General features: G+C 42.5%; 1 protein-coding gene across 4 annotated transcripts in view; it reads left to right on the top strand.

The window, feature by feature from the left end:
- The window catches only part of col16a1 (collagen, type XVI, alpha 1), a 66,591-nt gene that overhangs the window by 13,723 nt on the left and 34,977 nt on the right, over positions 1-17,891 (top strand). For all 4 annotated transcript variants that reach the window (XM_066717229.1, XM_066717228.1, XM_066717231.1 and 1 more), the window contains exons 5-22: positions 432-555; positions 1,051-1,332; positions 2,175-2,255; positions 2,819-2,959; positions 7,633-7,665; positions 9,303-9,338; positions 9,951-9,977; positions 10,422-10,484; positions 10,913-10,954; positions 11,551-11,595; positions 12,094-12,135; positions 12,799-12,861; positions 14,659-14,703; positions 15,348-15,443; positions 16,318-16,356; positions 16,651-16,695; positions 17,158-17,193; positions 17,413-17,535. In XM_066717229.1, the coding sequence (XP_066573326.1) occupies positions 432-555; positions 1,051-1,332; positions 2,175-2,255; positions 2,819-2,959; positions 7,633-7,665; positions 9,303-9,338; positions 9,951-9,977; positions 10,422-10,484; positions 10,913-10,954; positions 11,551-11,595; positions 12,094-12,135; positions 12,799-12,861; positions 14,659-14,703; positions 15,348-15,443; positions 16,318-16,356; positions 16,651-16,695; positions 17,158-17,193; positions 17,413-17,535 (1,363 nt within the window). The remainder of the gene's footprint in view (positions 1-431; positions 556-1,050; positions 1,333-2,174; positions 2,256-2,818; positions 2,960-7,632; positions 7,666-9,302; positions 9,339-9,950; positions 9,978-10,421; positions 10,485-10,912; positions 10,955-11,550; positions 11,596-12,093; positions 12,136-12,798; positions 12,862-14,658; positions 14,704-15,347; positions 15,444-16,317; positions 16,357-16,650; positions 16,696-17,157; positions 17,194-17,412; positions 17,536-17,891) is intronic.

Below are 17,891 nucleotides of genomic sequence, written 5' to 3'. Positions count from 1 at the left end.
TCACTGCTGCAGAGGTCCAGACTAGTTTGCTGTGTACAGGAGGAATCCACCATACATCAAACCCATGTGTCAGTGTTGCACTGGAGGCTTTAACAGCAAATCAAAGAGAAACAATATTAGTTTTTTCCAGGTGTAGTGTCAGTGCGATGTGTCTTAGGCAAAAGTGTCAGTACCACCCCTACCCCTCCCTAGATGTTGCACCCTCCTTCTGTAATATTTTTAAAATAAACATTCACTTTATATGTATTTACTTATTTATCTATATGTTTATGTATTTGTTTATTCGCTGGAAGTGCTTAAAATTAAACCCTGGGGAAGAACTTAGTGTTGTTGGCTCATGATTGTACTTTCCTTTCTATATTCTGCAATAAGTGTAAAGGTTTGAGGTGAAAATGCTCAGTAAAAGTATAAAACTTCTCTGTGTCCCCCAGGCAGGTGTTCCCCCATGGCCTCCCACAGGAATTCACAGTGGTCCTCACCCTGCTTCTGAAGAAAAAGACTGTGAAAGAAAACGTCTACCTGCTCCACATCACTGACCAGCAAGGATACCCACAGGTTCGGCTCCGGCTTTGGAGAAAAGACTGTTTTCTTAAGCTTTGAGTTTTTTTGATTTGCAGCTGTGAAAATTGATTAAATTCAATGTTTAAGAAAATATATAATTTAATTAAGTGCAACCCATTTCCAGACCTGGAAAATTTAAATTGGGAAAATATCCACTTCCTGGAAAATTCTGTTGCTATTCATCTCAATGTACTTAAAGAAAATGGCTGAGGTTGCCGTAAGGTCTCTGTGAATTGTTACAGCTGATACTAGTAGATGTTATTTACAGTCAGGAGGGAAGAGAGACACTGCCAAGGCTGATGGAGCAGCAACTGAATTAATGAGGAAGAAATACAAATTAGTTAACAGACAAAGCACCCTTCCCTCCCTGCGATAGTCAATGTCCTGTTCATAGTGTCATTGACTCTCCCTTCCCTAGTCCCAGTTTATCAGTCTATTTCTCTCCCTTCTTCCCTGCCCTTCCTTTACTCCCTCCCTCTCCCGGCGCAGTTCTCCCTGGACCTCAATGGGCTGGAGCGGACGCTGTCAGTGCGGGCGCGCAGCCAGGGTGAGGAGGAGGAGTCCGTGGGCTGCGTGTTCTCTGGGGAAGGCGTGACCTCGCTCTTTGACATGCGCTGGCACAAAGTGGCGCTGAGCATCGGGGCCATGGCCGCCTCCCTGCACGTCGACTGCAGCTCGATCGAGACCAAGTTCTTGGACGGACGGCGGGGGGTGGAGCCACAGGGACATACTTTCCTGGGCTTACGGGCCTCCGACGGCAAGGCAGTGGAGGTGAGCGCCCCCCCAAGATGGACTGTGCAGTGCCTGTGCTAGACACTGATTACAGTCAATGTCCGCTGGGCTCATACAGGAATATAGAGACTGCTATAGAGCTTTATGCAGCAATACAGGAAGAGCTAGAAGGCTGTACAGTGGGCAGCTACAGCCGTTCTAGCTCTTAGAGGCTAGCCAGAGGTATACTGACTACTGTTGTTTCAAACAGAGTACTGTTGTATATAGAGAACTAAGGTAATGTTGATATACACATTTATACAGCTGGGATTTATAGAGCATTGTTAGACCACATAGAGAGAGAGATCCAAAGCTCTACAGAGGCTGCTGCTGCTGGGGCTGAGTAGAGGAACTGCTAGTGGTTAAAGCAGATTCAATATGTCTACAATGCAGAAATCATATGCCCTGAATCATAAAGAGAACAGAGCTAATCAAATGAATACTGCTGGATCATAAAGGGAAAACGGGGTGGGGGGGGGGACTGTACGCGATATAGTATTTGCTTATTAAGAGATAATTGCCTAGACCATGAAGAACATACTGTTTGCGCTGTAAAGGGAATACAGCTGTGCTACCTTAAACGATAATATGGGTCATAAAGAGAATACTATGGTGGCATAATGAAACTGGGTTATGGTAAAGCTGGTAACTGCTCACCTGCAGCTGAGACACTTGTCTTGATGGGCTGTAGTAAAGAGCATATTGTTTGGCTGTGAAGGGAGTGCACATCATTGTTTTATAATGCCATATTACTCTTTGTATCTTCACCCAAGCACTTGTATAATACATTATTTCTTTGTTCCCTCTTTCCTCAACCTCCCTTAACCTCTTTCTTCCTGCAGGTTGATATTCAGCAAGTGACCGTGTACTGTGACTCTAGCCTGGCCATTAAGGAGGCTTGCTGTGAGATCCCCGGTGCTAGGGTAAGACCCGCCACTCGGAAAACTTCAGGATACACTGTGTTTCTGTGTTTTTGTTTTCTCAGTCGAGTTCTTGGTTACTTCAATTAAACTTTGATTGAACTGATCATTTGCAAAATGAGTATTTTTAAATATCTTTAAATATTTTGAAAGCTCCGATTAGCCATATCATTACTTCAGTTAAAGGAGAACTTGCACAGTTGCTAAAATTAAGGTGTGTGTTGCTAAAGTGTTGAAGTAAGATGGATACTGTTTTTCCAGATCAATCCTAACATATAAGCAACTTTTAAAACTTTAGGATTTAAAACTAACCAAATAATGTCTGTCAAAAGCCTGTATGTATGCTCTTTCAGTGTTTCAGGATGTGTTGTGTCATAACATCATAACACTGCTTTTGCCATCCACCATTATTTGGTAAGTTTTACATTTTTCAGTTTTACTCTGGAAGAGTGTTATACATTTAATATACTGTAGTAACATGTAATTAATTTTGTTAACGTGCACTGGTGCTCATTCTTATGTGTACATGTACAAACAAACTGTCCACTCCTTCCCTTCACTGGCAGTGCCCCCCTGACACCTCTAAGAGCAGGCGTGCCGCGGAGACCGCATCCCCACGGTCCAACCTGGTGGAGGTGGCCCCACGGCCCGAAGGCAAGGTGTACACTCGCTGCTTCTGCCTGGAGGAGGGACCAGGGGACATGCAGGTGAGACAAATGCCGTGGGAAGGCTGGGTGGGAGTGGAGGGGAATGGGTTAGGTGGGGATATGATGGGTCATAGCCAAAGAAGATTGAGAGTGATTGGGGAGTGGAGGATGAAAGAGAGGGAAAGGGGGGTGGGGGGGTGGAGAGCATGAGAGTCGGGGGGATGAGGGCAATGGGAAGTAGGGAGAAGGGGGGAATGAGAAGCAAGAGATGGAAATGGGTTCGGGATGTGGAGATGGGAGACACTCAAGGGGGCTGGGGCTCAGTTGGGGGGTTGATGAGGTGTTAGGAAGATGAGGAATAGCATGGGAGGTGGGAAGGATGATGGGGTGACTGGGAGTATAATCAGAGATTTTGATATTGGATCAGAGTGTCAACAGGCTGTACAGTTTCCTCGTTTCCAATGTACTTTATACAGTGATTAGAAAAAAAGGCGGACGTAGTTAGAAATACAAATAAACATGCAAAAAACATATTAATCATAATTGTCCTATTGAGGAAAAAGGAGAAGCATGCTTCATGAAGAGAAGCTGCGTGGAGTGCTGGGGAATGCTGGGTCTTGGCTTTGTGCCACGAGCCACAGAGAGAGACAGGGCACACGCCTGGAGGAGGGTCTGGTCATCACCCTCTGGGGGAGCGATCGATGGGGTGAATGGCAGGAGGGAGGAGTGGATCACAGAATGCTAACACTGAGCATCCACAGCAAAGGATTGAGGGGAGAGAGGGAGGTGGAGGTGGGGATGGTCGAGACTAGAAGGACAGAGTTAAAAAGATGAGGGATTGGGAAAGAGGAGACAAGGTGCAAGGTTAAGGAAGGATTAGGAGGGAAGAGAGGAGCAGGAAGATGAGAGGTAGAGAAGCCTGATCTAGAAGTGGAGACACAGTCGGAGGGAGGGATGTAGAGAGGGAAGGCAGAAGAGAGTAAATGTAGGAGAAAAGTAGGGAAGAGACGGTATCATGGTTACGCCTTGCTTGCATCATCCAGATGTTTCTTCTCCTGCACAGCTGGAAGAAACTCGTCTATGTTACAGAATATAACAAACAACTAAGGAGACAGCCTTGCAGAAAGAACCAGAACTTTTAAACAAATTTATTTTTATGATTATTATGTTGATGATTATTGTGATTATTATTGTTGTTATTGATATCATCATCATGTTTTCTTGTAGAAGCTAAACTACTTTTAATATTATTACTATTCATGATTTGATTAGTTTTGCTAATATCAGAGTAATACTTTTACTAATTTGAAACATTTTTATTTTTTTAATCATTATGAATTAAATACAGACTTCAGTCTAGAATTAATGTGAGGGTTAGTGTTGGGATGTCCAGTAAGCTTCCACTTTCATTAGTGTTCATGTTGCATTTCTACTTACAAAGTAAGATGGAGAGAGTTGTGGATTGGGTGCAGCTTCAAATATAGGTTTTGCTTGAGGCAAGGATTCTTGCTAGTGTCACGGACAATGATGGTTTAGGTAACTGATTGGTCTCTAATGCAATGATAGTATATTAATTTATGTATTTTGAAGTTGGAAGCCTTCTTTGTTATACGTTTGTTTGTTCGCCCCAGTGGAGCTGAGTCAGGTAGCATTTTTTTTTAATTGCATCAATTGTTGGAGAGAGCTTTACTTCACGCAGTGACTTTTTTTTTTTTTAACTATTAAAGTTTGACCCTCATGGCTATTTAAGTCTCCTTGTACAATTCCAAGGCTTTAACATTGTTGCTCATTTCTCAAGTTGTTGGTACAAGCAGTGACTTGCAGTCCTTACCTGGCTTATTCATTATTTTTTGAACATTAATACATTTGCTGAGTCTTTTTGCTGCTCACTCAGCAGCTTTGGCTCACAAACTCTGTAAAGTAGGTCGACTGTGAGTGCAACGTGTATTCCCAGACAAAGAGTCCCTCTTGTAAATAGGTTCAGTATGCCGAACATACCACTGACCACAAAAGATAATCTCTTCCATAAGCACTCCTAACATATTCAGCTCTAATTGTGTAAAAGCCCTACATCATAATGCAATGAAGGCTAGAGGACTGTGTTGAATGAGGACATTCAAGGTACTCTTTTCAGTGTTCTTGCTACAGGACAGACAGGAGTGACACAGTATTATAGTACTGCTGTAGTTTTTGGGTGCACTCCCCTACAACATAGGAGTGGTGGTACATCTGGTGCAACACTGACAGATTGGTCCAGTCCAGTTTCTCCTCCTCATCCACTGTGGAGAGATCTACATGACCTCCAACCTTAGTGCTTTTTGATTGGAGATTATGTGTATACCATGAGGCACAAAGAGGCAGGTGTTAAATAATACAGAAACTGCTAATGTTCCTTCCTGGGGATATGGGAAAACAAGGGGACTAGCAATATCACCCCACAGTGCTCTGTTCAGCTAAAAGCAGTGGTTGTAATACCAGCATCGCCTCTACCTCAGGATTGTGAATTGTGTATCATCATTTATGCATATTTAAATCTAGACCTAATATGTAAATACAGCTTGATTCTCTTTCAAAAGACCTTTGACTCAAAGAGATTCTCCTTCTCCTTGAGTCAAAGGTCAAGCATTTCTGGGAAATATGCCAGCAGTATCCTGATTGTAGTTAGAGTTGCCACCTGGCCAGCAGGTTTTGAGACAGGCTAAATTAATACAATTCAAATGAACTGGTCTCATTGATGTCACTGGTAGCCCAGGGTAGAATAATTAATTTAAGGAAATGTATAAACAAATTAAAATAACTATATGTATGTAATAGTTACTTTCTGCTCTCAAGAATAAGCTTCCAAATGTTTCTGTATAGTCCAACATATAATTAATGCTTATTATTTTGTATTTTTATACTTGTCTTCTGCTAATGAATGTATCACTCTCGCTTTCAATGACCTGATCAGCCTGCCAGCCAGCCAGTGTGCCCCTGGTATCAGTGATGTTTGTTATTGGAGGTTATGCAGATATTCATTAGCATTTGCAACACAAAGCCCACTTGGAAAGCTTGCAGGGGTAGAAAAGGTCACAGTAGGTCAGGGGCGAGAGGAGGCTTGCAGAGCCAGAACACGTTTTCCTGTGTGCTGTGCTACTGGGGGCTGCTGCCCGCCGACTCCATACACTCCCACGCGACCTGACCTCACCGGAGCCTGGGGCTGGAAAAACTCACACAGTCGGGCACAATGACATATACAAACACACACTCACAACCACACGTATATGCACAAACTTGCACACACACACACACACACACACAAGAAAATCCACATACTTGAAGCATTAATCACAAATCAAATTTTTATAAAGAAAAAAAATGCTCATGTTTTTATTTCCTCCTTCCTCTCTGTAGACAAATCCTTTTAATGTAAGCCAGATTGCATTATACCACACTAGTAATGCTTAGCGAAGAAGAAAATGTCATTATTTTTCTTGTAAAGACAACACAGAAATTCCTAGGGAAATTCGCAGTGTGTCCTCTCGTCCAATTGTGTTACCTGCTCTGTGCCGCGCCTTGTTGCTGTCCTTATTGGGGTGGTGGTGGGGGGATGCTTATTCTGAACTGGAGCGCCAGGCTGGGAGGGTGATCGGGTGCAGTTTTTCCTGCGAGTCTGTACGCGCCCACGCTATCAGTACGGCACACCTGTCCATTAACGCACCATATATTGCCTGAGGGGCAGAGGGAGGAAGAGAGGAGGAGGGGAGGAGGTGGGAGGTGGGGGGTTTCTAGAGGTGCAGACTCACTACAGTGCACTCCACCACACTGCACTGCACAGACAGAACAAGACACTGACTTAACCTGTTGCACTCTCACTCCCTCACACATCTGCACACAACTTTAACAATTTTGCCATAAATACAGTAGCTTTTTACTTAACTGGCATATTGGCTGAAGCTAGAAGACAATGAAAACCCCAGCCAGCCTCCAGCCTCTCTGTAACATCCCTCTTTTGCTTTTCTGCCATGGTCACTCTGTCTATAAAGTCTTTTATCTATACTTTACTTTCTGTTGTTTGTTAGTTTTTGTCTGGCACGTTTTTGTTTGTTTGTTTGTTTCCCTCCTGGAATCCCATGCATCTACAGGATATTGTGGCTCAGTGTTTTAGGGGGTGTTGTTGGGTTGGATGCCAGGTTAGTGTTTGGGTGATCAGTCAGTTGGTTATGCAGTGTATGGTTAGATAGGTGGTTCAACTGTCTACTTTGTTGGATAGGTTGACAATTAGTTGGGGTTTGTTTGGCTGGCTAGTCAAGAGGTCTCAATGTCCTTCATTGAGGATCCATGTTGACTTCTGGTTGGAAGACAAGAATGAGGACTTACCGATTAACTGATATGTAGTGGGACTGGGAACACTTTTTGGTTTTGGTGACTTCATTCCAGGGTACCCTTTGAAGCATTTTTCAGCCTGCTGATAGCTTATTATTATTATTATTATTATTATTATTATTATTATTATTATTATTATTATTATTATTAAGACACATTCTTTAAATTATATGGGTAGTTTTTGATTGAAGAGCTGGCCATTTTCTGTAAGTTCTTTCCATTGGTTGGGTGGGCAGAAGGTTGGCTATTGGTTTGGTGGACGTGGGTTTAGGGCTGGTTGTTGGTTGTGAGGTATGTGTTAAACTTCTTGTGAGTTGTGTTGAACTGAACTGTATTCTTATTTTTCTTTTTTGTCTTTCTTTTGACAGGGTCCTCCAGGACCACAAGACTTAACAGACAAAGTAAGTGACTGGCCTTTCCTAACCAAACTAAACCATTTCAAGCCAATCCAGGGGAAAACAATAGCTGTTGTACAATTTAATGTGTACATAAAAACAAGCATTGAAAGGGAACATGGACCGCAACACTTCATATAATGGTACAGCATGTGAATGTGATGATGATGCTCTTTATGTACACCATGTGTTGTGGGTTTTTGTAAATGCCAGTTTCTTATATTCTTTGAATCATTGGTTCTGCTGTTCCAACAGTTGTTTGGTTGGTAAAAAGTGCATCCTAAAATTAAAGATGTGAAATTAAAGACCAATATCTTACAGCGCAATGTTATGTTTACACAGAACCAGAATGTTGGTCCTGTAAAGCCTTCCACATAAGATCTGAATCACAGTGGCAAAGAATCTATCTTTGTTCTTCAAAGGATAAAAATTAGCCTTTCACTTCCAGTTCTGAACTTAGCAATCATTAGCTTCACCCTTGTAAGAAGTGTACGTGTGCTGTTTATCACCAGCAGGGGTAAAAAAGTAAAAAAGTAACTTTGACTTGTTGAAACGGGTAGGACTGGGCAAGAAAAAAATGTTTAACAACCTTTCCATGAAAAGAAAATTTAAACAAGTCTTGTTTCAAAAGCAAAAGCATAACAGAAGGAAGAAAGCATATATATATATATATATATATATATATATATATATATATATATATATATATATATATATATATATTCCCTTAGGCTGTGTTAAGCATACACTGCTTTGATTTATAAGGTATTTAGGAAAACACAACCAACTTGTAGGAAACAGTGAGCAAGTCGTCAGCCTGCCAGACATTGATAGAAAACGAGGCTGAAAATGTATAATTATTTCCCCCTCACTAAGATAAGTTTAAGGTTGCTTAAGGTGGTTGCTCTTATGGCTGATGCAGTTTAATAGACACTCTGGATAGCTGAACATCCCCCTCCCTCCCGCCCCCTCTCTTAAAACCTTACATATTTATAACTGATTATAAATTCTCTGTTTCCACATGTCGAACCTCACTCATCTCCTGTGTCTTGCTTCGGGGAGTCTTGTTCCTATTGATCTCTGTCAAATGAAAAGAGAGAATTAGCTTAAAACAAGAAATTAAAGTAGATTTTTCACCTCACCTCAACTTTTTTTCAGTTTCTTCTTTCCTCTTGGTCACCCCCTCCCCCCCCCACACTCATGTTACACTAACTTTTAGTGCAGATGTGATTTTAACCAGTGGAATGGTTCCACCTTGTGTTCTTGCATTGTAATTGCTTTGGCTGTTGCTGGCTAATTCGACTGGACAGTCCTCTTGGCTACTGGAGCGTTTGAGAGTGGTAGTGGCACACAAAGAGCTCACCATGAACAGACTTGACTGAGCATATTGAACAGTCAAACATGGAACGGAAGCTGTGACAGCTGGAGAGGCCATATAGAGAGAGGGGCCAGAATAGTGCGCTTTTCTTTACATGAGCCAAACTCAGATCAGCAGTGGCCAACAAATTCACTTCGAGAATGTGGGAGACAATGGATCAGTGTTCACTTCTCTTGCATGCGGTGGATACATGACATTAGGGTGGGGGTGCGGCTGCTGTCTGGGCAGGGTGCACTCTGAGTTGTTTTCTGGTCTTGTTTTGCAGTGTGCCCCTTGTGTCCACACGGATCGGGAACAAAACGTAAGTGTGGAACAGAGCGACTGTCAGACGTGGCCGGTGCATCTTATGCTTTTTAAATTGTATTGATGTTCTATTAATCAGCCATGCTATAGTTAATTAATTATGAAAATCACACGCATAGAAAAACAATATGGTTTTATTAGTGTATATGTCCTGTTTGAGTAGACAGGTCTCATAGTGACTTAAGACATTCATTATATAGTAAATGCACACACTTTCCATGTATTGTTCGGTAAAGCAGACTTACCTTTAGTGTCATAAATTCTGTGGGTCCTCGCTCCTTCAATAGGTCAGTCTTGGATTTTCAAAAGCCCTGCAAGTCTAATTCCTTTTAGGTTTTGTGAGCTGCAGGGTTTTGATTGCAGTGCACTGATGAAGCAGAAAAGCAAATATAAAGATAGATACATAGATAGATAGATTTTCACCCTCCTCAAAATAAGGTAACAGTGTTCCCAACCCATGGTCATTGTCCTACATGCAAGAGTCCGGAGCTGGAGAGAGCATGGTATGACTCTTTGTGTGGTGGCAGTCTGACCTGTTTCCCCTCTCTGCCTGGATGCTCTGTCTGTCTGTCAGAGTGTTCTCTAACCTGCTGGTATTGCTCTGTTTCAGGATGAGGTCGTGCCCTACAAAGTCAAGGTCAGTCTGCACCCCCTCTCACTGCGATAGCCTGGTCTTACACACACAGGCTGGATACCCGCAGAAAGGATTTTTTCAGCTTAAGAACTGTTTTGCTTTTGTAGAAATTTTAGAAAAGAATAATGTAATCATCTTTTGTTCTGTTGCTCTTTCCTAATGTCTTCGTTTCTATTAATATATGTCCTTTAGTACATCTATTGGCCTGCCTACCTGTCAACTTATTTGCCCATTTTGCTATCTGCGCAACTCTTTCTCACCCTCTCCATCTTTCTCTCCACTGATCTCCATACCTACCTGTCCTTCTCTCTCTTCTGCAGCCATCTACCTGTCTATCCATCCGTCGGGTGTTCTTGTAGAGTTCAGTGTGTAAAGGTCTTGCTCTTGTGCCCAGAGACGCAGCCAGTGTGACTGACAGGCCACTGTTCTGTGCGTTCTCTGTTTCAGGCAGAGAAAGGAGACAGGGGGGTCCCAGGGCATCATGGCATGAAGGGAGAGAAGGGAGATCAGGTAAGAGAACGAGCAGCTCGGGCCGCGGCTCCCAGCTGAGCTTCTCGCTCCAGTGGCGGGAGAGCTTTTAAAACCTAAAGCTGAATAACTGAGCTTAAATATGACACACGGAGTGATATAAATACACTGGGAAAGGAGGCTGTTGGAGCTGAGGGCTTTTCGAAGTGCTGCTGAGTTTGGCTCTTTAGGATCAACTGACCTTACTTGTCATGCTCTGGACAAACATCTCCCCCGAGGAACCCGAGAGAGAACCAACAGGCTGCTGGGACTGAGCCCCGTTGGTTTAGATTCTGAAATTGGCAGTGGCCATCTGTCTTAACACTGCGTGATCTGACATCTGACACAAGCCTTTATGTTCTGTTTTAAGGGAAGTTTTGAGTTTTATCTGTATATATAAATATTTATATATTTTTTTTTTTCTTTATCAGGGTGCAGACTGCATTGGTACTGGCTCCGGTTCCTCTGGCCCCGTAAGTCATGATGTGGATGTGGGACCTTGACTGCAGAACTATTGTTTTTTCTATTACAGTTCCGCCATGCTTTGCACGAGGCATTCTTCTTGTCCGGGTCATTGTAAAGAGAAATAAAACGTATCACGATGCGAAGAGGCGTGACTTTGTAGGAGAGAGAGTGTGTGTGCGTCCTCAAGAACGAGTAGGGACGGTGCATCTTAAAGTGCATTCTCGTGAGATGTATGAAAATGTCAGGTCTTCCCCCACAAGCACTTTAAAGACCTACAGGAGGCCTCAAATTGAGTTTGACATGAGGAGTCGGTGAGTGACATTGACCAGGAAGTGTAAATAAACCATTAATGGGACTGATGCCCAGTTTGACTCACACAGGCACAAGGGGAAACTGAGTAAAGCAACACCATGTATAAAACCATGATCATCTGTCCCAGTGGTCTTCCTCTCACTTTGCAGAAACACTGAAATGCGGGGGGAGCATTATCAGTTTGTGTCTCAGTCTGTCTTTGTGTCTCTGAGTTTGAGCAGTACATAGATGCATACGTGGAAAGATACCCCATGCCTGAGTTGTATGTGTTTTCCTGTGGTTTCTATTGCAGTGTGCCGAGGGATCCAAAGGAGAAAAGGGAGCAAAGGGCGAATTGGTGAGTCTCTCTCTCTCTCTCTCGCTCTGTGTCTATGTGTAATGGAGTCACTTCCTGCAGCTGAACACCAACCCCACACACAACTCACAGACTCCCCTACCCTTGCTACAGTGTCTGCAACAGCCTGATCCTATAGATAACATACAGGGTTTTAATCAGAAGACAATTTAAGGGATTTGAACCGCAAGGCTCAGTTCTGACCGTGTGAAGGAAGATCCGGGAGTGACACAACTGCTCCAGTTCTCCCAGTACTCGTACAGAGAGTGATGGAGGGATGAATTGTCCCAGCCTCAGTATCATGCAGGACAACAGTTGTGTTCCCATGTCTTTTCTGTATGTCGCCAGGTGCCGTTTCCTAGGTGAGGCAAAACACACCTTCAGTTTGAGCTAATCGCACGAGGGCTTCTGTATGCCAGTTGCTTTTCATCCCCATGAGAATTTAATTGAGTTCTAACAGAATTCTTCACACTTTGATTTTGTTTTACTTTATTCCTTCAGGGGCCAGCTGGGATTGGGTCAAGGGGGGAGAAGGGAGTTAAGGTAGATGTCTGTCTGTCTGTCTGTCTGTCAGTATGTCTGTCTCTTGGTCCCTGGATTAATGTTATGGTGTGGATTCACAATGAGATGCCATTTAACATTTCCATGTTTTATTGCAGCACCAGATTTAGTTGGCAGTCTTGTCCATATCTTATTACTCTTTCCTTTATCCCTTCCTTTTCATCTTCTTCCAACCACACTTTCTCTCTATCTGTCTCTCTCTCTCGCGCGCACACACACACACAAACTCAATCACTCAGTCAGTGCTATTTTAATGTTTTTAATGTGTTCAGTATTTCACCAAGTGTGTCTGTATCCACCCTGCCCCCTCCCTCTCTCATTTAGTGCTGTATTAATGTACTGTAACATCCATTCAGTCAGTCAGCCAGTTAGTTAACCCCTTTTCTCTTGATCTCTACCTCTTTCGTCTGGTCTCTCCCTCTCTCAAACTCAGTGCTGCATACATATACTGTCTTATCCAGTCAACCAGTAAGTTATGTCTGTATTAATCCCTCATTTTGCCCTTCCTCACTCTTTCTCACTCTCACTCTCACTCAGTGATGTTTTAATGTACTGTATTGTCCTGTCAGCCAGTCAGTCCACTCCGTATTAACCCATTCCCCTTTCACTCTCCCTCCCTCCCTCTTTCTCTCTCTCTATCTGCAGGGAGATAAAGGAGACAAAGGGGACGTAGGTCTGCAGGGCCTGGCAGGGACTCCAGGGCAGGATGTAAGTATTCAAAGTGACTCTTTTCATCCTGTACATAACACGCCTGTACACAACACGCCTGTACACAACACGCCTGGTGCCGGGTGCATAAACAGACGTCTGTAATTGTCTAATTATGTCATACTAAGGGTAGACACTAAAATGGCGAACGCATCTCTAAAACAGCAACGGTCCCAGTTAACTGAAAATCTATGCTAGTTATTGGAATATAATGCAGAAAAATATATAATTTGGGGGACATTTTCTGAAACTTGCTCAAACACAAGGCATGGGATAACATAAAAAGTAAACAGTGTCAACCCTCCCCATTTAAATCTTGGGGAGGAGTCTCAATGTTTTGGGGGATTGCTGGTGGGCGGGACAGTGCAGTCAGTTAATGGGAGGCTTCCCCTGTCAGCATCGTAGACTCAGGTCATCAGTTTCAATGGAAAGATAGACTTCATTTCTAATTTACTCTGAGGGTTTGGAGGCTATCTTTTCAGGTCTTAGTCTTAGTCAGTCTTAATGTTTATGCAACTGACTAACTTGCATTAGACTAGTCTAATTGTCAAATTAAGACTAGTCAAATATTTAAGACTAGTCTAGTATAGTTTTATGCAACTGGCCCCTGTACATTAAGTGCCTGTATACAACTCACCTTTACACAACACATCTGTACATAGAGTGCCTGTACACAACTCACCTGTATACAGAGCGTCTCTACTCACCTCAGCTGGCCTATAGATGTAATGTTTTTCTGCTGAACGATATCCCTAATTAAGCAACTGATGCTATTTATCTCAAATAATTCAATGCAGACTGAACACCTTCAGACACAAGACCCATGTTCTTTTAAGATCCACTACACCACAGGGTTTTGTATTTGTGTGTGTTTTATTTATATATATATATATAGTATATATATAGGGGGTTTGATGTAATATCATAAACAGAATACTAAATCATTTACACAACGTACCTAAACAGACAGTGTTCTGAATTCTTCATGAGTCACACAAACACAGGCACTCTGGGATGCCATGTTTGATGTGTTTTTCACATCTAAAATACACAAAGTTGAAAATAAATTAATAACTACTCAGTTATTCTATATGCCAGCTGCATACTAAATCCTTCCTTGATCCTCCTCCTTCCGTTTCTTTTGCCCTGGTTTTGGAGTCCGATTCATGTGATATAGATTACGCTAGAACACCACAGCTTCTGTAAATCAATGTAAATGCATTGATTGTGTAAATGAAATGAACTAGCTTATTAAAAAGTAGATTTAAACCATTCAATCTTCTTGTATGCGCCTGGAGATAAAGGAGAGGTAATAGTTACACATATACATAAATGCATACATACATACATACATACATACATACATAAATAACCATAATGAGATTTTTTTGGGGGGGCTTCCAGAAATGTAGCTTTTCATTTATGGCTCAGTCATTGCACCTTGCATACATAATGCAGGTGTGAGATTGTCTGCTGAATGGAAGCTGTGATTCTTTCAGGCACTCTTGCTTTTCAGCGCTCCCTCCGGTAGCCTTTTATTAATGACACGTTTTAATAAGACGCAGTTTGAGTTCGACACACCTGGATGGTGCTCGATGCGCCCTGGTTTGCTGCTTTTTAAAGCTGAGAGTTGTGTGCCATACATGCCAATGCATCTATATTCAGACTCGGGCTGCCTGTATTGTTGCCCTGTCCAATGCACTGACCATATGCTCCTGCACCTTCCAAGAGCAACTTGGGTGCAATGGCTCGTGTTTAACATACAGTAGATCACAGTGGCCTCTCTTCTTCCTGCAGGGCCGGCCTGGAGAGATCTGTGTTGTGGGTCCCAAAGGGCAGAAGGTAAGCCTGCTGAGTCCAGCTATGAAAACACAATTGCACAGATCACAAGCATACAATTCCACAATCCTTACAGATTTAACGCATGTAAAGAACTATATAGTGCTGCACAAATACCAAAACTCACTCAGCGTCATAATTGTAATTGTATATTGTTTCAGTAATGTGGTTTTGATTTGCTTTCTCTCAATCTGCATCAAAGCAGTTTTGTACATTCTGATTTCACAGTTTTTTAGATTAAATCTGTATATGCTGTTATTTTGGTGAATTGCGTATTGCACATCAAACTGTTGTTGTTTTTAATATAAATGTATGTATTTATTTTATGTATTGGTGAGTGCATTGTCATCAGATTTGAATCCCAAATAAGTTTGCTTCAGCTTTGTCCAGATTTAGTTACTACAAGAATACCTGTAACTGTGCCAGAGCACTCGGTGTCTAATGCAATACGTTTGTTTTCACATACCTGCCTTCCACCTAGTACGTTTAAGTGTAAACTTGGCCATTTCATAAAGTACAAGTGTGTTTGTTCACACAGTCTATTAGGTATTAATGTTACAGGTGACTTGCACATTTCTGTTGTTCAGTGCTCTGTAAGGCATGGATTCAGTGACTGATTGATTCCTTGATTCAATTGGTTTCTTCAGGGACACCCAGGCTTAGTGGGACCTGAGGGACTGGCAGGAGAACCAGGCACCCCTGGACCCCCCGGACTGCCAGGATATGGTGAACCAGGTCTGCCCGTGAGTACTGCCATCTCCCTCACACAACACACAGGCTAATCCCAAATTGCAAACTGGCGTTACAGTTCAATTCATTGTCAGATGCCACTTTCTACTACTAATAAATAACTGCATGGTCAGGTTTGTAATTTGTGACTTGCTGGCAGTCCAAGTTTCTTGATCTGGTCTGGCCTTTCTATTTATACACAGAGCTCCCCTCTTAAAGACCAAGCAGCTGGAATAAATACAAATACAGCATTCTCTATCCCCAGTTATTTATAGGCTTCAGCTGTTTTAAAGGTGTGTCTGTTCATTGTTCACATTCTGATTATTTGTTCAGCTAAAACCAGTATAGAAATCAGAACTTTTTACTAGTGACTCACTCTTCTTAAGATGGGCTTCTGCATGAATAATAGCATATGTACTAGTACTGTACTCGAGAACTGAAGTCAAAGCTTGTATAAGTTCACTGGGAGTTCACCAAAAAGGAGCAGATTCTTAGAAAACATTATCATTCTCCACATCAAGGTAATGAAAAAACAAATAAAGAATTGTTAAATATAAATCATCCTAATCCTGAAAGTCCTACTGAAGTAGGAACACAGCAAACAAGTAAATAAATAACTTAAAAGGAGAGATAGAGCTCAAATATTGTGATACTTTGTGAAGAATTCTGCATTTTTGGGGGGGTGTTGAGAAATTGTATTTTGTCTTTTAGAGAACATGGTTTGGAAAAGATGTTTGTCTTTCTAAGAGAATAATTTATTTGTTTGTTTGTTTAGTTTTGTTCTGAAGCCAGGAGCGGTTTCACCGAAGCAGAAGAATATAGAGTAATTGTTTTTCTTTCCTCTCTGTAACACAATTCCTGACTGAGCCGAGTGTGTCTTGTTCACAGGGCAGTCCGGGGGGCCCTCCTGGATCGAAGGGAGATAAGGTAGGAATAGACAGAGCTCCTGTGAATATAAATTTGAATGTAAAATCAGGCAGATCTTGTACACTGATTGAAATTTAAAATAAATCTCTCCTGCCAGGAGCCAAAAAAAGGGTTTTGTGTCAGATTTTATAATGTGTTAATCCTTTTTTGAATGTTATATATTTTAATACTTATCACTGGCCCAATGTTGGCAGAGGCTGCAGTGAAAAGAATGTGAAAATACAAGAAGAAAACCGCAACAATTGGGGTTTGTTCAACAGTGATGTCAGTAAACAATTCTGGCCTTCTTTCCAGGGGGATTCTGGGATACCTGGTACAGACGGTCAGCCGGGAGATCCTGTGAGTATTTGTTCTGATACTCTGTCCCCTACTTTCTATCGCCATGCACTGTGTGAGAGCCTGTTACAATCATGCCATTCCACTGGGTTGGACTGCTGCTTGGGCAGTGTAGGGCAGCGTAGTGCAGTGTGGTCTAATTAAGTGCTGTAGTTTACTATAGTGTAGCACAACATAGAGCAGTGAAGTGTAATATAGAATCGTAGTGCAGTGTAGTATAGTGTCATATAGAGTAATGTAGTATAATACAGCGTTGTGCACTGTAATATAGCATAGTACAGCATGGTGTAATATAGTGCAGTGTAGTGGGTTTGTAGCTCGTCTGGGACTGACCAATGGCTATGTATTTGCATATTGGAGTGCCTTAAAGGAAATCTTAAACTCTGGACATTCCTTCCTGCCTCAGTCCTACATCGTTATTCAAACCTTATTTTATTTTATTCTTTTTTTTCTTTATCTTTTCAGGGACCCAGGGGATCAGGAGGTCCAAAGGGAGAGAAGGTGAGGTCCTGCATCAACTTCCCTCAGTTCTGCTAAACTGGAATATTTTCGTGTCAGTGATGGAAACCGTGCCTTTACGCACCGACAGTTTCAAAATACAAGACCCTCGATTGAGGACTGTGACATTGATTATGGATACACAGACTCTCTGCTTCCCTTTCTCGTTCTCTCCCACTCCCTCCATCTCGCTCCCTCTCTCTTGCTCTCTCTCTTCTACAGGGGGACCCCTGTGAGGTGTGTCCGGTGCTGCCCGAGGGTGTGGAGAACATCGTGGCTCTGCAGGGGAAGCCGGGACCCAAGGGAGAGCCTGGACCTGCAGGGGTGGGGGACCCAGGCCTGCCGGTGAGAGCCAGGGATGGGACATTACACTGCAGTCCTGACTCAATAAAGATCCTGTGGTGCTTTTCAAAACTGTAGAAGAGACAGCCCCACTGTCCTGGCGGCAGTCCAAATCATGCTTTCTCAGGCTGGCCTACCTAGAAAATCCACCTGTAGCTCACCAAGTTAATCCTCACTCCTCGACCTTGTCTGCAGTGCAGTGTAGAGATCAACAGGTGCATCCATCAGGGTGAATGGCATTATATAAATTGAAATTATTATTATTTTCGCCCTTATTAATTTCACACCATTGCCGATACTCTGCAGCACAGAGCAGTGCAGCTTCCCGGGAGAACAACGAGCATGTATTCAAGCAAAGG

This window comes from Amia ocellicauda, chromosome 11 (assembly GCF_036373705.1).
Source record: "Amia ocellicauda isolate fAmiCal2 chromosome 11, fAmiCal2.hap1, whole genome shotgun sequence".
Classification (NCBI taxonomy): Eukaryota; Metazoa; Chordata; class Actinopteri; order Amiiformes; family Amiidae; genus Amia; species Amia ocellicauda.
The sequence above is the reverse complement of the archived record's forward strand: the minus strand, read 5'-3'. Positions and strand labels throughout refer to the sequence as shown.